Here is a 27343-nt window from a genome sequence, read left to right as displayed (position 1 = left end):
GCGCTCTGATTGCAGAGCCCCCTGCTCCTTCCTTCTCCCCTGCAGACACCGAGCAGGGGAGCAGAGTCGCAGCCCACGTGTCTGCATTAGCCTGTGATGGTCACGGCGATGCAAAGGGAGGCCATCTTTACCAGGGGAAGATGATGGATGTAATGTAGATATGCTTATCTGTCATTAAGCCTGGCCCTTCCCTCTCTTTGCTTTTCTTCTAGGGGGGAGGGCAGACTAGTGAGGAGTATAACTGTAGTGAGACATGCTGAGGCCTAATTAGTCAGGTCTCTACGAAGAGAAGACACAGACTTCACAGCAGGAGGATCCACCTCTGAGCCTCACTGCTACAATCCCTTTTTGTCAATCGATTGACATTGCTCCCCCACCTCCTGTGTCTTTCCCTACAGTGTTCAGCACAAGTCGGACCCCGCTGCTGAATCCTTCTAGATCCTAAATCCAAACCAGCACGACGACAGGCAGACAAATCCCTGTGCCCTCGCATGACTGGGCCGCCTGTCAGCTTCCATGCTTCAATAATAGCGCAGTGGCGCTAAATAGGCTCCTGAAACATAAGGACGGGATGTGATGAACACTGAAGGGAGCGGTTAGAGGGTAGGTGGGTAACTGTGGGGGGCGAGTCCGGTGAAGGCGGCTCGCTGCTCAGAAGGCTCTATAATTAGCCGCAGAAGATCAAATGACTTTTAATGGGTTTGTCTGAAAACAGCAGACTATTTCAGATTTGCGCTCAGAGCGATATTCATATCTCATCAAACTAATGGAATCCTCCCGAGTGCTTGATTGGTTTTTATCTCAGATCATAATGGCTGATAGAGGTGCACAGCTGCAGCATTCCTGAGCTGCAGCTTTGTTGAAAAAAGTACTTCTATAATGTTAAGTGGAAATGGCTGTAAGAAGGAATTTACACAAGAGGTCAAATAACATGAGTAGTCTTTCAGCAGGTGATCTGACAGCACGTTCATGGTTTGGTGCACAACAATTGCTATAGGAGTCATTTCCAACGGATGTTCCAGTGCCAATGCTCTTATAATAACTTCTTGTGATACATAATGGAATCCTCTACTGGTCATTAGTTTCAGAATTAATTAAAAAAAAGATAAGGACATTACTAGGATAATATCAGGGTCATAGCTCAGCCACTGCCTGCTCTGGGTGAAGGGAGGTCTGTTGCAGAATGCTAAGTATGTTGCCTACCATTACAGTCCCTTGAGTGTACACGGCACACAAATACACACTGCATGTGATATGCTTGGGAAACATTACAGTGCATAAAGTATTTATTTGAAAGATGAGTCAATCAACAGACATAGCTGGTCATTTTGAGTTATTTATCAAGCAATAAAAGCCAACTATAAACTGGTTACAGCTTCTTAAACACTAGAATTAAATTAGTTTCTCGGTTGTTATCATGAATTGAATATCCTTGGGTTTTGAAAACAATAATGTTAGCTTGCAATCACGCCTAATGTGCTAGAGCTCTAGCTAAAAGAAGTGCGAGTAAATAAAGGAGTTCAATGGAGGTATTTCAGTCTGCAAAGATTTTAGCCTTTGCAGACCATTTACATGCACAAACACATATATTACACATTACAGGAAAGGGAACACCAATAAAACATAATAGAGCTTCTTAAAAAAATGATACTGCAATAAACTCATCAGTGTTGAAATAAAAATAGTCTGTTCTACTCTTTTGCAATGTTGATGTTGCTGCATATTAAAACTGCATTCCTGAAAACGGATGTACAGTTGATGCAGGGGAAATAAAGGGAAATACACACAGCATAGGGAGTCGATCATATGCTCTCAGTGAACTTATACAGCGTGTGTCACAGCCTGTTTGTATCTAAGAGCGTCCTTTATTTCCCAGGGTTTCCTGCTAGCATTCAAATTACATTAATTTCACCCACTCAGTCATCTGGGGCTTTCTATTTTAGACCGAGGAAATTATGTCCGATGAATTCCAGCCGGGCTCTCACTCTCATTTACATTTTTGCCTTCTCCTTAAAGTATACAATGCACAAGCCTTCTTCTTGTTATTGCTTCTGAGAGTGCAGGGAGGGGACCTGAAGGCTTTAGCTCTTGATTATGCATCAACACCTCTCATCGAATTAATTACAGTGCATGCAGGTAAGAGCTTAAAGACTCAAAGGAAAAAAATGGCATCTTATTGCTATTACATGAGAAAAAAAAATCAATTTTTCCTCAGACGTTCAAGGTGGAACGCTAGCGTCTCCCTCCTTTGACGGTGAAGTCCCCTCCTTGATATGTCTGTGTCCCAGGTGGACCACCATACAGAGCTGCTGTTTGTCCTTGGCCACCTTCTCCTTGAGAAAGTGCTGTATCAGACAGGCTGCTAACAGGCCCGTCACATTGCTTGAGTACCGGCGGCAGCAGCACAGGCCTCTCTCTGGGGGTATATGGTTACACTGCACGGCTTCTATCTCTTACTGCTCTGACATTTTCATTTCCCCCTAATCTCTTGAGGAAAAAAGGATAAACTTTAGGGGGGGGGGGGAGGAAACAGGATGGACTGGACTCCATGCCTATGCTGGTTCCAGTCTGGATGATACCATTTCCACTACAGGCACGGGGGGGTAAAGAGAGCAGGAAAAAGAAGGAAGCGCAGTAAGAAAGGGAGGAAGCAGGAACTAACATGCTCTGTTTTCCCTGGCAGGGTGAGGTGTTATTTGTGCAGTGTTGCTCAGCAAAACAGAGCACCATAACAGTCAGGCAGCCTGCCAGTCATCCAAACAGCAAATCCAGGCAATAGCATTGCCTCCTTTCCCATTTCCCTGAGCTATACAACTATGGGACTCTTTGATTATACCTGTGCATGCAGATAAGTAATGAGACGGACTTCTAATTGATCTCAAAACACCACAAAAACAGCAACTGTGGCTCGGTCAGTCCTCAATCATGGCCCAAAGCACGCCAAGACACAAACAAATCTAAATAAATATCCTTCCAGCGTGCATTCCAACAAAAAAAAGAAGCACAGCTAGACACACAGACCCATCCAGCTCTCACACAGCAAAGGGACAAAGAATTCAACAAAGCGGTACGAAAAAAACATATCAATTATAAGTGAAGATTGGGAAACTGGGTCTGATTTGAATGCTCTTGTATGACAAGACAGATAAATTCAGTGGAAGATGGGTTCAAACACAAGTAAAAACAGCCATTGAGTAATTTATGCTCTTAGATGTTCTGGTACAGGAAACAATGCCTGGCTCACAGTTAAACTGACTCTTTGATTTTGTAGCTGCCGTCCTCCATTCTTTTTTACTTGAACAAAAACGCAGACAAATCAGTGCACAAGCTGCGCCAGAGCCTGCGTGTGACTCACTGATCTAACAAAAGGGAGAGCTACACACCTGAATAAGAAAAGGAGGGGGGACAGTAGACGGCCCATGTGGAGCAACAGGGACTGAGGAAGAGACCGGTGCGGCCATAAACAGAGGTGCAAGTGCAGTATAACTCATAGATAGCACAGCAGATATTTTATTCATGGGAAGAAAAACCCAAGCAGCTAGAGTGACTCACTGAGCCACAGGGATGCACACACGCACACTGGGGGGGGGGTGACAGGGTTTAACCCACCTACGTTGACTGTCTTCTCATTCTCAAACAGAAAGCACATTTTTTAAAAAAGTCTGAAATGCCAGGTCTCCTTTCAAAGGGATTAAAGAGGGATGCTTTTGTACTGAATTAGCAAGAGTGTACAGTCCCTCTTTCACTCTCCAAGCGCTGTAACAGGGAGGGAGCAGCACAATACAGCGAGCCGTTTGCACTTCAGGCTATGCATTCCTGGGCACTGTGGCATATAAACTGACAAAAGGAATTCTCTTGCAGCCGTGCTGAGCCAAGCTATTGTCAAAAAAACACAGACTCAGGTGTAGTGGCGCTCACATTGGCTGCGCACACACGGGAGGATTGTGGAGGCTGTGCAGATTGGCCTACATATGGCAGGAGGCCTGGTGCAATTTAAGCGCTGTGCAGTCATGAGTGTGTCGTTTTGAACCCACTCACTCCAAGTCCCAGCCTAGGATCTCTCAGTGAGAAAAACTGACTAAATATGTGATGAGCTTAGCTGCAAGAGCATTCAGACACACACACATTAAAGAGACAGACACACGAAGATTTCAAGTTGCAAAAAGAAGCAGGCAACTCCGGCTCACGTGCGATAATTAGAGACTGGGGGACAAAGCCTTCCATCGTGAGAACAAGGCCTGCCTGATGAGGCCTCTCTCTTTAAATCCCCGGGCTGAGCCGAGAGTGTGTCGGTCGATGGAATCGCTCCAGGAGACATGCAAGGGCTTGGAAGGAAGAAACAGCCATGGCGTTGAAAAGAAAACAGAGAGACAGACGGAAAAAGAGCAGATGAACCGAGTAGAAGGAAGGTGTCTTTTAGGAAATGAGGCTAGTCAATCAGACAATCCTTCCTGCACTGGAAAAATGTAATGGTTGATTTTAATTATATGTATTATGTCAACAGATTACACATCATTGTATTAGGTTAGGTGAAATCAATAATATTAAGTTAAACGTAAACATTTTAATTTAAAAGTAAGACTACTGCTTTCGACTAACCTAATGCAATCATGTGTAACCGTTGGATGTAATAGATTTAATTAAAGTCAACGCTTCAAGTTTTTTAGTGTACTTTTTAGAGACTACAATAGTGCACAAATACCACTGATATTTTTATTTAAGTCATTTTTCCCTCACCAGGGCTTGGAAATGAAGGTTTGACTGAGTGAGTGGGGGTGTGAGTGTGTGTATTAGCAGCGGGAGAAAAGGTAGGGCTCTGGGATTAGTACCTTACCCCGCGCAGATCTATAAGCACCCAGTGTTTCTTGTCACTAAGAGGATTCACAGGGATACGGGGCTGTCCCAACAATTGAAAGCGCGGTTTTAGACACTAATCTACGATTTCAAGGGCGAGCGACGTTGATTCTAAGCTGATGGGGCACGTGCTGCTGCCTTCAAGTTGATTGACACGGCAGAACGTGGAAGTCAAAGAGGCCATCTGAACATCTAGAGGTGGGTGGAAACAGCCTCCGCCACCCACAACAATGTATTGAGAGATCATTATCAAAGTGCTTCTCCTGGTTGTTTTTTTCAGGCGTGAAAAGTCACCAACTGTCTGTCGTTGCCTTCTGCGCCCAGTATCTTGATCACCTCTGTATTGTAGCGACGCCCTGGGTTGTCCTGGCTATTCAGGGGCACACAAAAGGCCCTCATACGGAATCATTCAGCCTTACTAACGGACAGCCCGATAGCACCCGCCCCGACAATCACAGCCACCTCGGGGAATTCATTCACATGCAATTGTTCACTATCAGCCCATATCCTGAGCAAACACATGGAGGCAAACAGCAGCTCAATTTAATATCAACGCTCGCCTTAAAGCACGCACACAGACTTAAGATGATAAGAGGAAAACTCTGCTGCAAGAGGACTGAAACCAGAGACCAATAAGCTGCTCAAAAACCAATTTTGTGGGTTTTTTTGTTCTTCTCCCTTACACGAGTAGGATTTCTGCACTTCTGGTGATTGGATCTGCTTGTCCACTTCTCAACGGCAACTTTGAATCGCTTACATTTGATATGAAAGCCTATAAAGTCATTCCTCCAGCATAAAGTCAGATCCATACAAGCTCCATCTTGAATTTAGACATGTGTTTACATAACTTGACACCAACATTTTCTTGATGTTATGACAGGCACAAACATCTGATTTTGTGTTCATAACGCTCTGTCGTTTTCATACTTTTTGGGTCATGACCTTGGTAATCTCTTATGCTAAAATCAGCAGAGAATAAAATGTACCGAAAGCATTAACTGTTCCAGATATTCTGTATTTCATTAATCCAGTGGGAATCATATGAGCGAATGTCTCAGTATGATGCAATTCCCCTGGTAAACCTGCTGTGGGGTTCTACCCTGCTCCTTATTTCTGAATAACACAGCTGCTCACCATGGATGTTCCTCAAGTGAGTGAAATTTAAATGAAACATTTGCTTGTTTTTGAGTTCATGCCGGGATATTAAATTATAAGGCCACAGCCACTGCAGATTGTAAATCCTATTATACAGAGATGCTCAGATGAGATGGGGGGGAAACACAGCTGAAGAAATAAAAGCTCACTATCTGGAACTCTCACAAGTATCCGACAAAATAAATCAGTTACACAGCTGAAGTAGCCGCAGAAGGCTTCAAAAAAGGAGAAACAAGAGGGCCGCTCCGGTCCAATGACACCTCGACAATCGCAGTGCACAAAGAGATGAGGGACAATGAGAGGAGAGAGGTAGAGGAGAGGGAATAAACCATCCCTGTCCAACAGCCAGTGTCTCCCAGGAGCTCTAACCGGCTCGTAAATTTCAGACTCAAGGTCCAGGGGAGTGCATTCAGTCTGCGTGTCAGCACAGAAATATCTACCTCAGTCCGCACACACCAGCAGCTTCACTGACAACAACAGCAGGTGGCTAGTATCGGGCTATCCAGTCGTAACATGGTTCAAAACAAATGAGGAATACACAGGACAGAGAAACACAGCTTTGGCTTCTTGTTGGGAAAATGACACGTTGAGGTTCAACGTGATGCTTGAATGAAGTAGCACTTGAATGTGAAACCTTAAAGTTAAAAGGAATACTTCATCCACAAAGACCATTTGTATATCAATTGCTCAGTCCTGTGTAACCTTGAATTTATGAAGAACATGTCCCATACTTAAACAGTGTACAAAAAAATGTATAAACATTTCATGAATTCAAGTCAATTTAGGACACTAAGCTTTAGTGTTTAAAACAGTTTTGCATACAGTATCACATTTGTGTTTGAAATAGCACGATTTGAGAGAAAATTCCTGCCTTTGAGAAGTAGTGAGTATAGAGGGAATAGTGCTCTTTGAGAGATGTAAACTGATGTTTTGGTAACGTTTGCTGTTCAAATGAGCCCAATTTACTCAAACTCAACAATCTCAATCTTTTTTTTTTTGTTTCATTGTCCCAGAACAACCATTCATGAATAAACAACATTTCCATCAAAACTTCAAAATAACACAGGGTGAGTAACAAATGGTAGTTTTAGGTGGAGTCGTCTTTAGCTGTCCTTATATCATATGCAACCTAACATAAAGTCATCTCTTTGGATGTGTCCTCTTCTTTGTCTTTCTTCAAGCTCAGATGTGCTCATGTTTGTGTTCTACCTTACGGATGCTAATGGCTCTTAATTTCAACATGAGCATCTAGGCCTCAGTTTCCCATAGAGAAGTACATTTGGAGGCAAATGAGGCTGGAGCAAAAAAGGGAATATCCATATTCTATGCAAATAAAAATGCCATATCAGACAAAGAAAGCCCTGTCCTGCAGGTCAGCCATTGACTAAAACCACAGGAATCCTCAGCATGTGCCCTAAAGTCAAGGCGCACGGCAGCCAGCCTACACTTCTCAATTTCATCTGGGTGACTGGTCAGGAAAAAGCATTGATTTCATCATCTAATCATCTCAGGAGAGTCTGTCCAGTGTCGATCAGCACATCTGTGCAGTGAGTACAGGTCTTTTTTAGATAGGCTACTGAGTGAAGCAGCAGCATTGATTTTGTTGAAGACATATAATAACCATTATTACCCCCCCAACACAATAGTGCCACAAAATGGCCGAGGCTTTTTGTCGCAAATGCGGGAGAGGGAGAAACATTCCCTGATAAGCACTTTGCACAACAGTGGCAGGAGGAGACGTCTTGTTAAAGTGTTTTGTCATGGCTGCTTCAGCTGTGAGCAGGAACACTTGTGTTTACTCTCTGGGGGGTGGCAGTGGGGGTGGGGGGATTTGTTTGCTCTGAAAATGGGTGCATTGTTACCCGATGACACACATGTCTGACACTGCAGGCACCAGGACAATAACTGGTGAGCCAGCAGGGAAATAAGACATCAGGTTAGAAAGGAGTGTGTGAGTCGGTATCTGGCAAATGGACCCATGTGCAGAACTCCAATGGTTCAACTTGTAAAAAGGACTACAAATATATCACAATTAAGTAGAAAAAGGGGTCTGCCAGCATCACAGGGGACCAACCTGCTGACACAAAAAGGCTGGAGTATGAAAATGTATCAAGAAAAGATTATCCTCTTTGATTTGAGAATTAAGTATACACACACATGATGGACACCACTGTAACAGAGCAGGAAGTATAGGCTACAGTTGTGATCCAGTGCAGGAGTCCTGTGTGTCCCCAAAGGCCTGACAAAGCGCCTGCTGTCTTTCATTTGATCTCTGCAGCAAACCCTACTGTAATTCTACCAATGCACCTTCAGGCCGCACATTGCTCCACTCACATCAACAAACTGCAAATCAGAGCTGAAGAATGACCTGAAAGCAAGCCCATTAATATTTAACTGCATCTCCGATATGATGCCTGCCTTAAGGAACACGTTTGAACCCTTTGAACTATATAGCAAACGTATTATGTAAATAATGTCATGAGTAACATAAATCAATCGGATCTTTCAATCTGATTTTTTGACTAGAGTGTGGGAAACATCAAACGAGATAAAACTGTTCTTTATATCCACAGAGCTTATGCCTCATGGGGATAAATCCAGGCCAAAAACATTTGCTTTTGCATGCAACACTGGTGTTTTGATCCGAGTCAGAGAAGCATGGCACAGAGTGGACCAGAAAGCATTACATACCTCAATGTAGCCGGCCAGCGCTGGAACCACAATGCCCAAAATAAGGACCGATATCGCGGGGAATGAACCCATCTTCCAGGATCTCCGCTTTGCTGCTGTAAATAACTTGTATCCTGAGAGCAGAGTGTGAGTTGACGTCCCGGAGAATAAAGAGCGGACAGCGTCCTGTAGAATAATCAGATAATCTTTCCCGGAGAGCCGGACGGGTCCTGCTCCGCTTGTTTTGTTACCCGAGCTCGAGAGAAAGGTTGGCTGGCACACTCGACTCGCTGGGTCTCCTCTGGAACTGTGGGCTGAGAGTGTGGCGCCGCTGCTCTGCCTCGGCTGCCTCCTCCCTCCTCTGCTCCGCTGGATCCACCGCAGAGAGCCACCGCGCCCCCCGGCGGCAGGACCATTGTAGTGACACACAATTTAGGACTAATACTACTACTACTACTAATACGGATAGTACTACTAATACTGACACTAATACTAACACTAATAATACGAATACTAATACTAAAAGTCCTACTTCTACAAATATAAAAAGGCCTAATACTACTAATACTTATTCTACAAGTCCAACTACTATTAATGATAGTACTAATACCAATAGGCCTACTGGTAAAACCACTAATTCTACTACTACTACTACTACTACTACAACTACTAATAATAATAATAATAACAACAACAACAATAATAATAATAGAAATAAAGACAATAATAATAATATAAAAACGGTGCTAAATAAAAAAAGGTGACACTGAAACATTTGCAATCTTTATTTAATAGGATTATATTTAAATGTTGAAGTTTTATTTGTCACATGAGCTTTTTCACTGTGCTTGACATAATGGAATAACAAATAAAATGTCCAAACATAGCGAGATATAGTAGAAACAAACGGATTACTTATAAAGGGTGCAGGCCAATATCAAAATGACCGTTTACATTTAGAGCTGTCGCTAATAGATAGTTTTCGCCTCAAGAAAGTAACAATCCATTTAGATAGATACATCTATTCAAGTAGTGAACCCAACAACAGTTATGAGGTATTTTTACTTTCCTTACATATTTAAATTTACGCAACATTTTAAGGGGGAATTTTGAAACTGAAATTGTTTGTTCTGACATCTTTTTGGTTTCCTGAGGATATTTAAAAAACGTAATACCGTCCAATACCAGCATACAATACGTAACAGTGTTATAGTTAAAAATGTAAAATATTTGATAGATAGTTTTTAATGAAATGTTAATCTTCAAAAATCAATGAGTAAAAGGTGAATCGTAATACAGTCTGTTTGCTTTGATGGTATTTAAGAAAAAAGCAGATTCAAAAGAAAGTCATTTGATATCTAATCTATTGGCTGCTCTTCTTTCATTGAATAAACACAAACACATTCTGGATGTCATGAGTAGAAAGACTGAGCAAAGGATCCAACCAGAGGGAACATTTTGTTTGTTCTGAAGGTAATGTGATGGACAAAGATTTAATATTCTTTGTACAATTGGTTGTAATAGGGACATTATACACCCACACAAACACACAGAAGCACACATGTACACCTACATTCACACATCATCAGCCTTTTACGATATGATTATGTTGTCCCCAACTCATTTCTGTTTCGTCCTATTGTCAGCTTTATTTATCTTTGATGGCTTATTGAAAAACAGCATCATGCAAATTTGACGTTTGCTTCAGGCAGGGCACTCGGAGTATTATTAATTTTGAAACATGAGCCGGTAGACGTGTTTCAACGAGTTGAATTTGCACATGTAAAGTCTTATCTTGGGACGCGTTGATTTGATCCCAAGATACCTCTGTAAAATGCCTCAGGAAAGAAATTAAACAATGCTGAACAAAAATGTTCTGTTTTAGCTCCCTAGGGAATAAATGTCCAGTGAAAACAGATCAAACTATTCAAGTCTTACCTCACCTTTAATTTGGCTATGGATCATTCCCTCAAATACTCAAAACATTGTCAACCACCCCTTTTATCTCAAAATGTTGAAAAATGATCCTAAGAAACATGTCATTAGTTAACAATATTAATATGATCATATCCACAATATCGATTGTATGGGTTATAACACAACGTTCCTTAGTGATGTAGTTATCAGTATAGTCAATGATATACTCAAGAATAGTCTTCTGCTTAGTTTTCCATAAAAACTCTTTCAAAGATTGGTATCGTGTGGTACATGTCAGTGGTGTAGGCCTTGGGAACAAAATCAAGAAACACTCATATGTAGTCATTATCAACTCACTAGAGTAATGACAGCCAATGCTAAGGATAAAGTATCCATGTGGCTCCCCCATAAAACCAAGGAAATGTATTTTTAGCAAATTGATGAACCATAATGAAAATCTAAGCGTGATAGGCTATCATTATCATCAAACACCCTTCCAATGGTTCAAAACGTAGCCACACTCTTTTAATTGTTGTTTTTAACCCGGAACTAATATTATTTCTTGCTTAGCGATGGTGGGTAACTAACTGTGATTTGTCATTTGCATTTGGGAACAGGTAAAATGATATATTCTTAGTTTACGTTTGCTTTACCGGATGTGCTACAATTCATGTCTTCATTTATGCCAGCTTCATAATTATAGATATGAATCAATTATCACGACTTGGTTATGTTGTCTTTGTTAGCTTCGCGCCAAAAAAGCATAATAAACAAATGATATTCTTGCTTGTTTTGCTGTATTTGAAAATGTAACCTGAAATGTTAGCTTGTCTGATTACTATTTTGGCTATTACTTACAAAATCATTGTTTGCCATTTAGGTGCTTTTGAACATCAATAAAACAAAACAAAGCAAGTTATATTAATATACACAATCATTACGTGTGATAGTTTATTCTGAGTGCTTCAGTTTGGTAAATTTAATTTGAAAGTATTCAGCGGAAGTGTTAGTACGCTGTCAGGTCTGCATTGGTGCCCACTTGACCATACTAATGTTGCAATTCCTGTCTGTGAACACCGGAGGGCAGTAAACAAGCATGATTTAGATTTCGGTCAACTGTCATACACTTCCATTTCTACCTTTACGGAAAATAATCACTTTAGATAAACGAGAGATATATATTTAAAAGGACAAAGAAATGCAACTGATGTTACGCTTGAATAGCGCTATATACATTAAAGTAGGATAAAGCATTAATATATCAAATAACTCTTTAGGATCACAGCTTTCTTTCAATTGGGCACTTGCTGTTTTCATTTTTCTGATTGGCTGAACTAAAACTGATCACTACGTTTATACCACGAATGTTAAAACGTTGGCGGTACCATCCACAATTGCTTCAAATAATACTCTTTAAATGTCGATGAATATATAGGCTGTATCGTGAGGATAATGTTTTTAAACATCATAAATTACTTTCACTGCCGAATACACAACCACCAATCAGAATCCACGCTCCAGCGTGTTGCTAGGCAGATTATGTTAAAATATGCAACGCAGCCATCTCTGCAGCTACCATTCTGAGGTAAGAACAACTTGTACGCTTTCCACTAAATGTAAGAAACTAGGGTTTGCTTCTCGACTACTTCTTTAGCTCGATTGCTTGGTAGTCTTTCAATTTATAAACAATAAATGTGCGGGCTATTTTAGCGCATTTGAACCGGTAGAAGATATACGCTTTTTCTGTGGGTCTCTTCGGATGTGGTTGTTGTCGTTAGTCCCACCCAAAATGGAGCCCGTTCTTCCTTGTTCACAGCAGACTTGAAGGGCTGGGCTCAACTAGAACGGGGGGACGGGTGGGTCTAGCCAAATAATGCCGGCTTTTAAACGCTTCAAAAACACATGTGTTATGAATCGCATAATGCAGTCTGTGTCCTGGGGCATAATAAGTTATGTTTAGCTCCAAGGTCGGCCTTACATTGCGACTATATGACCGTAATGCTAATGTTGCGGTGCAGCGTTGCCCGGGTTTCTATGGCGCTGGTTTGTGTGGTATAGTCCAGTTGGGACTGAGAACCTGCGGGGTTAAAATAGGGGGGAATTTAATTTATTATTGATTATACCAAGTACATTTATGAATTACTTTATATAGTTGTGATATTTCACCGGGGCTTTTGTGCAGACATACGGTTGTATTTAGATACTGTTTCCAGGGCGGCCTTGTGAGCAAACGTTAACCGCGTTTTCCCTCGTCCCCCCGCTGAGAGCTCCCGTGTGAGCGCTCTGAACACGAAGTGACATGCTGCTTTATTTTGGCTTGCATGTCCTGTCAGCCGAGCATGACTTGTGTCTGGAAACACGAAAATCTGGGTTGCAGGTTGCAGATTCCCCGTGGGGTTGCATTCAGAGCCACTTTGCCCAGATATGGCTGCTGCAGTGCTTCACTGTTGCAAACAGCTTCAATGTGTCTAGTCTAGTGCATAAATATGACTTATAAAGCTGCACTATCCATCATCCATTCATCAGATGACACCAGACCATATGCACATTTCTACAGAAAACCCACCTTTGTCCAAAATCTCCTAATTGTGTGCCATGATTATTAGGATGATGCATCACCTGAAAGGCTGTAATACATGTTGAAATCCATCGACTCACTTTGCATCAGTTGTCATCACCATGTTGCATTTTTAATTATAAAATTATAAATCATCCCCAATCCTTTTGTCTGTGTTGATTACAGGCGTCTCAAGAGCGAAGTGTTAGGTGACGTGATTGCCGAGGGGCCTGGCACCGTGCTGCCATGGAGACCAAACAGGAGGAACCCTCTGCTGTGTGGAGTCAGACATCGAACAGTGATTCAGACAATGGCACACAGGTCTGAACTGTCTCTAAAGTGCTCTATTCAATCAGTTATAAGCAAAATAAAAAAATGCAGAACACTTGATACATCAGATAACAACTAAGGAGAGTTGGAATTGTTCAAAGTGAGGTGGTATGACGTAGATCATATCATATCCAGCTTTAATCTCGCCAAAGCTACCAGACTTCATTTACACAGGCACATAACAGGTGGATTGTAGGTCTACAGCTGCCACAATGATTTGTTTTCGTTATTGAGTGACTTTGGTGAAGCCAAATGAGCAATATCACACAATGACCAATCAAGGCAGCAAGGAAATTCCTGTGTTCTGCATGAAATTGCTTTATTTTTTTGAGTCTGTTGGCTTTGAATAGATCACAGATAACAGTGTCAGTTCCCTGTTAGAATAGGCGCTTTCTTATCCCAACCTAAGCAGTAAAAATATTTGAAAAAGTGCGTACACTTACACTTTTTTTAGGGGCTAAGTACATTTTGCAACAGCCCCTGTAAGAAGCAGTATATTGCTTAGCCTCATGCAGTACCTCCTGTCTTCTTATCCTAACTCCTGGAGTGCTGCCATCTATTGTAGGTAATATGCTGACTGTGGTAGTACCTCATACAACCCTACTTCAAACAATCCGATCTATCCCTTTCGGCATCTCACAATTCGTCTTTCAAAAAGTTGATGCTAAATCCTAGCAGGTGATTTTTCAAGAATTGGTTTATTACGCTCCAAACTCCCTTTAGGACAAACCTAAACCATTTTGATGGGGGGGGGGGGGGGGGGGGGGGGAATGGAGTGTAATGATGTTCCAGTTGGTTCAAAGCCTTTGTGTCTGGTGCATGTGTGTTACAGGTGCATTTTGAAGGCGGCACAGTTGCCCAGATAGTGTACAGTGGTGATCAGGCGGACCGCGGACAGCAGCAGGTGGTTTATACAGCAGACGGGAACTCGTATACCTCTGTAGAGTCTGCAGAGCACACACTGGTTTACATTCACCCTGCAGATGGCTCTCAGGTAGGAACAAATCTCACAATAGCTACATGCATTTATGGGCAGGTCGAGGCCCTGCAAGATTTGCTCACACATCTGTATTCATCTTTTCTTTCAGACTGTGTTCGCTGATCAGCCACAGGTGGCTTACATTCAGCAGGATGGCACCACACAACAGGTACATTGTCATTCAGGAACTGTGTTGTCATTACTCATTTGCTTACCATCTGGTTTTTATTGACTTAAAAGCGATTTTAATCTCATTCATAGGTCACAGTTTTGCTGCCCAGTGGACAGAACATGAACGCTGCCAACCTGCATGTTCTCAGTAATGTAGCAGAGGATCCCCAAGCAATGCTGGAGCCCGTTTCCCAGGTGAGTACACACTGTGCGAAGTAGTAACATTTTAATTTGAACACACATTATGGCCTAACGAAGGGGAGACATTATTATTTTGTTATTCCAGCAGGTCCCTGGTCCTTCTCTGCAGTTCATTTGTCATTTATTTTTTTCTTAAATATTTTTATTGAAGACACAGAAAAGACATTTGGTACATTAATAGGAACCACAGTTACAAATGTCACAACAGTACAAAGCTACTAGTGATCAGCTTAATCTCTGCTATTGTACAACAATTGACAAGCCATACATAGTTGATGTTCACATGAAGGCGTACAATATTTAAACCACCTTCATAACTAGAACAGATCAGATAGCAAAATGAGAGTGATGTACCGACTAACAGAACCAAACAAAAAAATAAATAAACCATACAAAAATAAGAATAATACTATGTCATGTCATTTTTACATACACATTCATATATGATACACAAAAATAATCTCTCCTAAATATCACAGGTTATTATTTTGAAATGCAAATGTCAAAATGAGTCCCTCAGATAAAAAAAATAAAAAAATTGCTTCAAGACTTAACAACCACAAATTAGTTTCTACATGCACACAATATCATAAATAAACAATACCATACACACATCATTTTATCCAGTGTTGCATGAACAATATTAAACTTCTCAATCCTCCAAACGCAAACAGGAGCAGCTGTCTGTGGCCAATTCGCTCCCCTCCATGGCCGACATGGTGGACCCCCCATCCAGCCCCCTCGGGGCCACAGACTCCACGGAAGAATCTGACGAAGAGGAGGAGGATGAGTCTGACATGGATGACTGGGAACCTCGTCAGCCTCAGTCCTTCAACCCTCACAGCCTCTGTGAGTGACCTCCACTCTCACACCATCAGTCAGCAGCCACTCATGTAGACCCCCCGGCAGAGGGCAATGAGTCTTTCTCTGCGTATGGACTTCATAAAATAATGATAAATAAATACACTCATATCGCTGAGTTGGTCATGACTTACTAGCATTCTTCTGGCAGCATTTTTTCAAAACAAGAACCCAAAACCCATGTTATTTTTTAGAAAATACAAGAAAAAAATAAAAAACACTTCTCCCTTTGTTTGGCATTCTGATTTAGTCCTGCTCCACAAAATTCACCAATTTCCTGTGGCACTGGACACTTTTTTTTAACAAGAGTAAACCAAATGAACAACTATGTCCCTTTTTTAAATCAGTATGTATCTGTTGCGGTGCTGATTTGTGTCTTATTGTTCCCTTCTCTCAGGGTGTGATGAGTGTAATAGCGCCAACCCCTCTGTGTGTCCAAGGCACGGGCCCCTGCACCCCATCCCAAACCGGCCCGTGATGTCCAAGGCCCGTGCCAGCCTGCCTCTGGTCCTCTACATCGACCGCTTCCTGGGCGGTGTGTTCTCCAAGAGACGCATCCCAAAGCGCACACAGTTTGGCCCTGTGGAGGGGCCCCTGGTTCCTCAGAGCGAGCTGCAGGATCACTACATTCAGCTGAAAGTAAACCAGCGTCACCGATTCGTGTTTGACTGCCATTGAGCTTTGTGGGGGTTTTATTTGAGCATTTAGCTGCTGTATGAGTCTTTGTCTCACTTCTAATTTTTGTGTTGTTTGTAGGGATGTTTTAGCTAAAGAAATTCTTAGTCAGCTAACACATTGTCAGATCTGTTTCTCCACAAAGAATCATGCATGAACAAAACTTTAAATGTTGTTTTTACCACATATATGATCATTAGGTATTTGGAAATAAATCAATTAGCATGACACTTACTTATCAATTCAATAAATCGTAGTCCTCTAAGATCAAAACCACAATTACTCGACTATCGATTAATAGTTGGTGTCTTCAGTTGTTTGATTAAAGTCTTCACAAAGAGCTATGAGCAAAAAGGGCAACACTTATAATTATCCTATCTCCATAAAGAAACAAAAAGGAAATATATTTTTGTTAATTCTAATGTTTTAAAGGAAAGTGTTGGGTTATTAAGAATAGTAGAAAACGTTTTGTAAGTATATCTGATCAGAATCTGATCTCTGTTACTCTTTGCTTTTGCTTAGTTGTGCGCGCTGGATGCAGAGAAGGACCGGGAGAAGTCAGACGACCTGTGGTTGGACCTTTCTGATGAAGAAAGCTGTAACTGGCTGATGTTTGTGAGACCTGCTCAGAACCACCTGGAGCAGAACCTGGTTGCCTACCAATACGGCTCGGAGATATTCTACACCTCCATCAAGAACATCCAGCCCAAGCAAGAGCTCAAGGTCAGCCTGCTGTTTGTGTGGGGTGTCGTATATGTAGTACGCTCATTTGTCCCGCTTACGTGTGCACAAAGTAATGAAACTAGGCTTCAACACTTTTATGCTATCTGTCTAGAACCAAACAGCAGACAGGCTTAGCGATTAGTTGGGGAGGAAATCCAATTAAATCAAAATTCCAAGTAACTTAAGAGCCAGTTATTTTTCTCAGGAGGTTGTGGAGACTAACCAGAGTTTAATAAAAAAGAGTGAATCATTCAAGTAAATACACCATTTGAAAAAAAGCTAAAACTTTATTTATCAGTTTATCAAACGCCTAACCTCACCATGTATGATGAGTTTTGCAGTGGGTATATCTATACAAATATACAAAATAAACAAAATAGTCCACTTATCAATAGTAATATGTTTGTTATGCGTGAATTAGTTAATAAATAAGATATACTGTTTATTTATCTTATTTATTAACTTTTGCACGTAAAAACTATTAAATAAAGATAATTATAAATAAATAGCATGTTGATATGTACCGTATTCTTTTTTACTGTTGATGTATACATACCTTTTCTGTTTATTTTTGTATTTTATTTTATTTTTAATTAAAGTGCAATGCCTTATCTAAATGCTGCTGTGACCAAAGAATTTCCCAAACTGGATCAATAATTTATATCTAATCCAACTTGAAATATTGATGATAATAAAATACAGATAAAATAATAAGCAGATGTAAATATTTTCTGATTTATAAATAGGCAATTGTTATTTGTGTTTTAATAATAACTCCCTGCGCAGGTGTGGTATGCGGCGTCATACGCAGAGTTTGTCAATCAGAAGATCCACAACGTTACAGAAGAAGAGAGGAAAGGTGAGTTACTGCACGTTATACTTTATATTAACTCGTATCAACTCAAACTAGTACAACAGTATCAGTGTCGTTGCTGGTCCTCACTGTCTGCTGTCCCGTCAGTGCTGAGGGAGCAGGAGAAGAACTGGCCCTGTTACGAGTGCAACCGCCGCTTCGTGAGCTCTGAACAGCTGCAGCAGCACCTCAACATGCACGACGACAAGCTCAACTCTGTGACCAGGTACAAGCAGGTTTTATTTCTCCTTATGTTATACCTACGCTTTAATTTCTATGGAGACCAAATCAAATTTCAAAACTTTATTTATATAGCACTTTTCATACAAGAAGGTGACTCAAAGTGCTTTACAAACCAACTACATAGACAATTTACCCCAAAAAATACTACAGAACTTACATATTTATGATTTGAAAAGAACCCTTATTACCAATGCATAAAAATAAAAAGATGGAGACGTTGTGGAGACTAATTCTATTTTTTACTTTTTATTAGTCCATTTATTGAATGTTAAAAAACATAACTAACTGAAAAAATTAATAAAAATAAAAATAAGCAAAAAACCTTAAGGCTTTACAAGGTATACAAATAAATACTCAAGTAGTTTCCTTAATGTTCGAAAAGGGGAAGAAGAAGCTTAAAAACATTTATGGTCCTACCCCCTCTAGCATACATCGTTCATGAAAATAAAAGTTATAAAAAAAAACTACTAAAAAAAGTAACATATTTGTGATTTGAAAAGAACACTTATTACCAACGCACAAAAATAAAGAAAATAAAAATAAAATCACAATGAAATAAATGCCCCGTTAACGTTTGCTTTCCTCTGTTAGATCCAGAGGCCGGGGTCGAGGAAGAGGCAGGAGGAGATTTGGGACAGGAAGAAGACCTGGACGCCCGCCTAAATTTATACGTTTGGATCCCCCAGTAGACGGCGACAAGACAACAGTAAGAGAAACATTAATACATAACATGTTGATTCATGGATTAGTCGATTGCCTCTGAGAAATTTCACATTTTCCAATCAGGCGATGCATGAACTAACGGAGAAGCCACTGGAGGAGCGAACGGACGGAGCTCAGAACGGGCTGAAGGTGGTGGAGATGGAGTCGGAGGCAGAAGCTGGGACTGAGGCAGAGGGCCAGATGATAGCTACTGCGGGGGAGCCGGTCCCAGAGTCCAGCAGCCCGCCCTCCGGCACCGACCTGCCAGCTCCACTGAAGGAGGACCCGGCGCAGAGCAGCCAATCAGACACCCACCTCACCTCTCAGGACATGCGCCGTGCCAAGAGGATACGGGTAAGACCGCTGCGTTCACTGAAGTGCAACAGAGTTGTTTTATTAGCCATGATTTGCTTTACAACAGTGTGTCTCTCTTCCTCAATGTGTGCTTCCCCTCCAAGATGGATGTGCAGGTATGTAGGAGCTGGGGGACGCCACCGAGACATTCACTTCAAAGATTCCTATTGTCATTCTACATCAGGGATGTCCACACATTTTTACTGCAGGCCACACGCAGAAAAATATACGAATGGCTGGGCGTGAGGTGTACTGCCTCATATGTTAAGTTCAGTTATAAGTTAGCAAAATCAATCAAATCTAAGTAAGTTATGCTTGAAACCTGAATACGCTTTAAGAAACAAACAGCCTACATCACAGCTCTCCGTAGGTGTTGCAACACATCACTTAAAACAGAAGCCTCAGACTGCTTATCATTAGGGGAAATATGGAGGGTGTATTTCAAGCTTGTTCAGCAAATACATTTAAATACATTTTTATCAACTAAGATTAGTTAAAAAAGTGTTCAACTTTAATTGACTGAATTGATTTGAAAATCGGGCTCATTAAGACATGAACACTACTGTGTAATATATGTTTACATTTGTATTTAAGAAGTATAATATAACAAAAGCACAAGTTTCAGGTGTGGGCCATATCCCATTATACTTTTAGAATTGGCTGAGGGCCGATTCAAAATGGACAACGGGCTGTAGTTTGGACACCCCTGCTCTACATGGTGTTAATGCTTTTGTGACATTTCGGGATACTACCCTTTGCAAACCCTGTTGAATCCATCAGCCTCTTCCAGAGTCAGTGTCTGTAATCAATGTTGCCGTTTGCTTATGGTAATTCTTCTCTCTCTTCCCTCCCAGAATGCAGCGCTGCAGCACCTTTTCATTAGGAAGAGTTTCCGTCCCTTTAAATGCACACACTGTGGCAAGGCCTTCCGGGACAAAGACAAGCTGGATCACCACCTGCGGGTCCACGGCCGGGACGCCTTCGCCTTTGCCTGCCACTTCTGCAACAAGAGCTTCATGAGTGACTCGGCGCTGGAGGACCACCTGCTGCTGCACACGGAGCTCCGCACCTACTCCTGTCTGTTGTGCACTGAAACCTTTGATAGGCTGGAGCTGCTCAAAGAGCACGTGAAGGTACACGCTGTAAATGGCTGCTTCACCTGTCCATCCTGCAAGAAGACCTTCACTGACTTCATCCAGGTTCGTTATTTACCTGACTTATATAAACACGGTTACAAAGGGCTTACCAAATACCAAAAAAATACCTGCACAGTAAAAACGGGGACCATTAGTTACTTTAAAAAAGTGTGGCAACAGAGTGACAATTAATATAATTGAATAGATTTTAATTACAAGAATCTGATGAAAAATGACTGAATAAATTGAGTTTTTATTAACTAATGATTTGAACAAACTGAAGTTAGATTTACTAAATATCTGGTGGAATTTTATATATATCTACTAATTATAATTAAGGAGAAATTGATTTTAATTTATTAACATTCTGGGAAATAATACTTTACATTTGCTGTCTATCTGTGTGGAATTAATTTATATTTGCTAAACCTCTGCATGAAATTGACTTGAATATCTGGGTGAAAACTATTTGGCTTTACTAAATAAAATAAGTAATAACAACTCGTGTTTTTGAACATTAATATTAATAATTAAATCAACATATTTATATTTATAATGTTATTCTTATTTATATGTACCTTTTTTAATGTATTGTTTAAACACAAGTGATTATTTGTATCACAGGACTTTAGTTATACTTAATAATATTAGATGTTCGTTGCCATCATGTTTGTATGTCTAATCTACTCAATGTTTGTCTTGGTAGAACTACAGTTTACATACATTTAGTCAAAAGATCACCAGTCATATAACGTACAGAAGTTTGATTTTGAAATGTGTGAGAGTGTTAACGTCATTTCACATGGTGTAGTTATTATACATTATTTTATCGATGTATAATTACAAACGCACCATAAATGTTTAATATATGTTTAAATGTTTTGAGTGGCTTCTTGGATGCCAGCGTTGTGTGCAAGTTGTAAAGAGAAAATAAATATCTTATTTGGATGATTTTCTTTTTGCCAATGTGTCGAAAATGTTATCGTCTTTGAAACTAGTATCGTTATCCAAGCTGGTATTCTGGTATTGTGACAGCCTTAGATAGCATGATAAAAACAATGGTGAGAACTAAACAAGTGATAGCCAGAATACAGTTAGCGTAACCCAAAGCAATGATGGAATTTTGTCAATGAAGTGAACAGAAAGGCAAAACTTAAAATACAGCAACCAATGTGAAGAATTAGGCATTTTTGGGGAAATATTTCATAAACAACAGATATTTATTTATTACTGCTTGTAATAAATGTCTCTTATGCGGATCGTCTTATTGTTTATTTCTGCTCTTTTTATTTCTAATTATGTGCAAGGCCTTGTTTTGTTTTATGCTGCTGCAATGCACACATTTCCCAGTTTGGGAGTACCTCTTCTCTTATCTTATCTTATCAGCCAGTGTAAACAGGTTTAAAAATTGAATTGACACACTTTGTCTTCCTTCTAGGTGAAGAAGCATATCCGCTGCTTCCATTCAGAGAAGATCTTTCAGTGCCAGGACTGTGATAAGGCCTTCTGCCGGCCGGACAAGCTGCGTCTGCACATGCTACGCCACTCTGACCGCAAGGACTTCCTGTGCTCAACGTGCGGTAAACAATTCAAGGTGAGCATTGGAAGATGATGGTGTTAGTTTACAGATATGCGAGCTGTTATTTGACACTTATTTTTCCTGTGACATCCAGAGGAAAGATAAGCTGCGTGAGCACATGCATCGCATGCATAACCCCGACAGAGAGGCGAAGAGGTCGGACCGCATCCACCGCTCCAAAACCCTGAAGCTGAAGGTGCCCACCACCGACTTTGAGAGCTTCATGTTCAAATGCAGAGTGTGCATGATGGGGTTCAGACGCAGAGGGATGCTGGTGAGCAACAACGCGCAGAAAAATGTTTTTATTTGTACATTATATTCCAGGATCTCACTTTTTGTTTCTCCTGGCTACAGGTGAATCATCTGTCCAAGCGTCACCCAGAGATGCGTATTGATGATGTGCCTGAGCTCACCCTGCCAATCATCAAGCCCAACAGGGACTACTTCTGCCAGTACTGTGACAAGGTTTGTTTCCCCATCCAGTTGTGCGAGTTTAAGAGAAGATTACTTATTGGTTTATCATTTCACGGCTTAGTTGATTAACTTAACTGTCAAGTCAGAACTAAGTATTTTTTGTACGTTTTTGTGTTTCTCTTATTTTCCTATGACCGTTCTGAAAACATGAAGGACAGAACATCAATTTCTATTTTTTTATTTTGAGAAAGGGGCAGGTACTATGCTCCTTTTCGGGTATGGTGTGTTACAGAGACATGTTTTGTAAATAATTGTGATACGTTGAGTTTGTACATACAATAAATGGAACAAATATAAATGAAATGAAATTACTCGATTCCGATAGGTCAATTTCAGAGGTTGTTGATGTGAACAGACCGTTGCTAAGGAGTGTCAAGGGACTATTTGCTGTCGTATCAATCCGCAGAAAGAGGTCAGGCCGATTAACACCAGCTGTGGACAACAAAAATTCCTTTTGTTCATCAGAAAATATGGAATATATTCATTTTTATGTTTACGGAGAGCACACAACTTTGGAGGGAAAAGAGAAAGTGGTTAAAAGACAGCTTGTGGATGTCAGATAATACCACAGAAGAAGACAGACAGGAAGTAAACGAGAAAGACAATGTGAACAGACTTGGACAGTTGCAGAAAACATCTGTCAGTGATGCTCAGTGTTCTTTTTTCATTGTTGTGCCCCTACTGTCACATTTTACCTGCTTTAATGTCAAAAAGTGAACCTGAGCTTTGGGTATTATAATGCATCGATCTCCTGCAGGTGTATAAGAGTGCCAGTAAGAGGAAAGCACACATCCTGAAGAACCACCCCGGGGCAGAACTGCCTCCCAGCATCCGGAAGTTGCGTCCCGCAGCTCCTGGAGAGCCGGACCCCATGCTGAGTACACACACACAGCTGACCGGCACCATTGCCACGGCACCGGTGTGTTGCCCCCACTGTGCCAAACAGTACAGCAGCAAGGTCCATATGAAGATCCTTTTAATATCATACGGGGATTGACTTTATGCTGTGTCCTGAACCGTCCCATCTAATGTGTCGCTCACTTCTCAGACTAAGATGGTTCAGCACATCAGGAAGAAGCACCCAGAGTTCGCCCAACTTGCCAACTCCATCCAGGCTCCGCTCACTACAGCTGTCATCAGCAGCACTCCTGCTGTCATCAGTGCAGACGGAACCACAGCGGAGGCTGTAGTGGTAAGCACAAGTTGACAACAAAAGAAAAAAGCAAGTGTCACCTAATGTTCACCAGATTTCATAACGGTACGATATTGATTTTCTCCACAGACCACAGATCTGCTGACCCAGGCCATGACGGAGCTTTCTCAGACTCTGACCACAGACTACCGCACAGCGCAGGGAGACTACCAGAGGATCCAGTACATCCCAGTGTCTCAGGCCGGGGGGAACCTATCCCAGCCGCAACACATCCAGCTGCAGGTGGTGCAGGTGGCTCCGGTAAGATCCAGGATCAGGTTTAGGACTAAGATCTGTTTTTTAATCTTCTTTATTTCCATGTAAGGCTGACCGAGTTAAAAAAACAACAATCACAGTGACAAAGCTTAAGAATATAGGAGTTGCCTGGTAAAAATATAATATAATAATAATCTAATTGTCCTTGAGATTTTATTGGCTTGTATAATTTAAAACAACCACCAGCTGCTGTTAAAAATATAGAGAATTACATCTTTGTTGTATATACGTTTCAGCAGGTAAAGGACCCTCGACTTCCTGCCGTATTTTAAACATTTAGTGTTCAGATAAAATAGTTACAGTAGCTTCCTGTGTGGTATATTGAGATCAATAAACAGTAAATGTACAATATTTCTCTTTCTGTTTCCCAGGCTTCCTCCCCACATTCCCAGCACCAGACGGTAGATGTGAGCCAGCTGCACGACCCTCACGGCTACAGCCAGCATGCCATCCAGGTCCAACACATCCAGGTCAACGAGCCCTCAGGCACCGGACAAGGAGCCAGCCAGGTAAACATTCAATACTTCTCCGGAGTTAAGTTGAGGAGTAATTCATGTAATTACAAATGTGGGCCCCATGGAACAGTTGACCCTAACTCGAGTACCATCTAGTGCTACTATATCCAACAAGGCAGACTTTTCTACATCCGACACCGCCTTACACTTGGGAAACACACATTAAAAAAGCTAGCTCTACACGTCGGTATATTCCTTCTACTGTTGTGCTGTCTTTTTAATTTCTTCGTATCATTTTTTTGGGGGGTGGATTTATTTACTTATTTATTATTATTATTATTATTATTATTATTATTATTATTATTATTATTATTATTATTATTATTTGTATTTTCTTTCTTCTACCTAATTGATGTATACTTTTATTATTTTATTGCATGTGTGGAGAATGTGTTCTGTGTTTGGGATATGTGAAAAAAAGAGGGTACATGGTATCATGCCCCTTCCATTGTGTTACCCTATGAACATTTTAAAATATATTAAACATATAAAATAAAAGCTTGATAAGTAGCACTTACAGGTAAAAGAAAAGTATATAGAGTTTGGAATTAAACTGTCCTTTCAAGCTGGATAAGAGAATGCTTCTATCTCTGCCCTCCTCTTTAGGTCACCGGTCAGCCTCTCAGCCCCACCTCCCAGCAGCCCAGTCAGGAGCTGAGCCCCACCCAGCTGACCCCTGTGACCTTGGCTCAGAGCCACACCCTGCAGAGCAGCAGCAGTCAGCAGCAGCAGGGGTCCGTGCAGCATGCCTACATCCCCGGGAACTGGAACTACAGAGGCTACTGTAAGCCACACATGCTCCTATAGGATCAATTCTATACCATTTTGATAACTGTGTAGAGCTGGGGTGATTTTATCTCCAGTTAATGTTTCAACTTTCCTACTCTGGCAGCCTCTGAGATCCAGATGATGGCTCTACCTCACGCGCAGTATGTAATAGCCGAGGCCAGCACACCTGTATCTGGAGTCAACAGCAACCAGGTGAAAACGGTGAGTGATGGCGCCTGATACCTGAAAGGGACCAGTGCAACCTGCTGTTGTGTAAATAATCGCTGTTGCAGTTTTATTTGTTCTACTAAACTAAAAGTGGCATTTATTTTTAAACAAAACATGTACACTTAACACAAATTGTATAGTACATAGTGGAAAGGAGCAGGGAGAAGATAATCTTATTTTACCTGCCCCTTCTTTATAAAAAATGAAATAACAATTAAAAAATCAATAATAAGCAACATTCTGTCAGTCACAGTTGCTTACAAATACCTACAGAAACACAACACCAGAACACAATCTCTGTGCCACAGTGGTATGTAGTTAAAAAAAAACATGCTGAGGGCTGAGAAATAAACAGAAGGTATATCTAAACACCGTTGATACAACACGTACATCTCATGTGGGAGAATAAATACTGTTTATAACAACTTTGCTGCACCCTAGACACTTCTTTAAATGTATTTCAGCATTTTGTATTCATCTTAAAGCTGTAGACTTACTGTAACTCTAAAGTTAAAGTAGGGTGTGTGTGCAGCTTTCATGCTGAAATGTGTTAATTGCTCTTCCAATTCTTGTAAATAATCATAAAAAAATCTGAATTGAACATTATACCTTGTCCTCCCTGTCCTGCAGACACACTACGTCATCTCTGAGGGTCAGACTGAGCTGGAGACAAAACAGAACGTTTCTCAGAACACAACCCAGGCCCACGCTGAACATCTGGAGCAGCAGCCGGCCAATCAGCAAGCCACCACGCAGTACATCATCACCACGACCACCAACGGCAGCGGCACAAGCGAAGTTCACATCACGAAACCCTGAGCTGCACAGGGAGGAACTCTGCAAACCTGAAGAGTCCTGCATGTATACCTCAGCAGCTTGTATGCACACAAGTGGACACGCAGTCACATGGAGACAGACTTTTATAAATAGGAGGATGGACTGATGAGCAGCACAGTTTTATGTGTCTGTAAAGTGTTTAATGAGCTGTGGAGATGCAAGCTCACAGAAGTTTGTGAGAGAATAAAGAGCAAAGGTTTGATTTGATCAGATATAACTGACAGAAACTAAACTTGTTTTAAATGCACAGCTCTGGAGAACATTTTAAAATAAAAACAGGGACTTAAATAAAATGCAGTGTTCCTGTTATAAGGTGTGGACAATAAACGCAACACGCAAAGTCCTTCTGTGTGACCTACTGGAGTCGGAAGTGGTGGAAATAGTTTTGTTGTTCGGTCCTTGCACGGCTTTGAGTGTCCATTAAACATATTTGTCAAGTTAAAACATTTCTTAAAGTATTTGTAGATGAAATTATGGAAGAATATACAGAACTGGAAAATATTGTAAGTCTTGCATTTGTCCTGACATAACAGGTCATTGTCATTTTGCCCAACTCACCATCTGTTGTATTGAGTGTAACCAACTTACTGCTGTGATCGGATGTGATTTGTCTATTCATTTGCTTTTGGTAAATGACTCAGACATCTGTTTTATTTACATGCTGGATTGTCCTTTTTCCCCCAAAATATATTTTCCTTTGTCATGGTCACAACAACACCTGTGATTTTATGGTAAACATGCAAAAACATATCATAAAACATAATCAATTTTCCAACTATAAATAAGTACATTTGGTTTTACAAAGATAACAGGATAAAAAGAATATAATGATCACAGAAATATGGTGAAAATAATGTAACTACGTCCTGGAGAACACAAACACACCACTGCAGTGAGAAGAGAAGTTAGAACGCTGGAAATCAGAAACAGATTTTCAGTTCTTTAGTTGCTCTTTAAAGGTGAGAACATGCTTTCACTTCAAATTCTTTCCCTTTTTCCTGATTCTATCAGTTCTCCACCGTTTCTTTGCACTGAAGATATGTCTAAACCTGAGCCACGCAGCAACAAGCAAACATGATCCTCTTTGATGACA

The 27343-nt window shown here is 41.0% G+C and overlaps 2 protein-coding genes across 9 annotated transcripts in view; one reads left to right on the top strand and one right to left on the bottom strand.

Moving 5' to 3' along the window:
* aplp2 (amyloid beta (A4) precursor-like protein 2) overlaps nt 1-9001 on the bottom strand; it is a 55610-nt gene extending 46609 nt beyond the window's left edge. For all 5 annotated transcript variants that reach the window (XM_063906663.1, XM_063906665.1, XM_063906664.1 and 2 more), the window contains exon 1: nt 8701-9001. In XM_063906663.1, the coding sequence (XP_063762733.1) occupies nt 8701-8772 (72 nt within the window). In that variant the 5' untranslated portion in view covers nt 8773-9001. The remainder of the gene's footprint in view (nt 1-8700) is intronic.
* Nucleotides 9002-12151: 3150 nt separating this feature from the next.
* Nucleotides 12152-27130, top strand: prdm10 (PR domain containing 10). Of its 4 annotated transcripts, none has more exons than XM_063907688.1 (23): nt 12152-12181; nt 13340-13474; nt 14316-14477; nt 14572-14631; nt 14724-14828; nt 15509-15683; nt 16093-16334; nt 16893-17093; nt 17880-17952; nt 18055-18172; nt 18781-18895; nt 18976-19245; nt 20100-20444; nt 21820-21975; nt 22055-22234; nt 22315-22425; nt 23192-23392; nt 23483-23626; nt 23717-23887; nt 24274-24411; nt 25024-25201; nt 25310-25407; nt 26044-27130. In XM_063907688.1, the coding sequence occupies exons 2-23, from the start codon at nt 13400-13402 to the stop codon at nt 26230-26232; spliced, it is 3507 nt and encodes a 1168-aa protein (XP_063763758.1). In that variant the 5' UTR covers nt 12152-12181; nt 13340-13399; the 3' UTR covers nt 26233-27130. The 4 variants fall into 4 exon arrangements, with proteins under 4 accessions (XP_063763758.1, XP_063763760.1, XP_063763757.1 ...); XM_063907690.1 differs by lacking the exon at nt 12152-12181 and adding an exon at nt 12194-12212; XM_063907687.1 differs by lacking the exon at nt 12152-12181 and adding an exon at nt 12388-12452.
* Nucleotides 27131-27343: the final 213 nt, after the last annotated feature.

The sequence above is a fragment of the Eleginops maclovinus genome, chromosome 18, assembly GCF_036324505.1.
Source record: "Eleginops maclovinus isolate JMC-PN-2008 ecotype Puerto Natales chromosome 18, JC_Emac_rtc_rv5, whole genome shotgun sequence".
NCBI lineage: Eukaryota > Metazoa > Chordata > Actinopteri > Perciformes > Eleginopidae > Eleginops > Eleginops maclovinus.
This window is presented reverse-complemented; position numbering and strand designations above follow the sequence as displayed.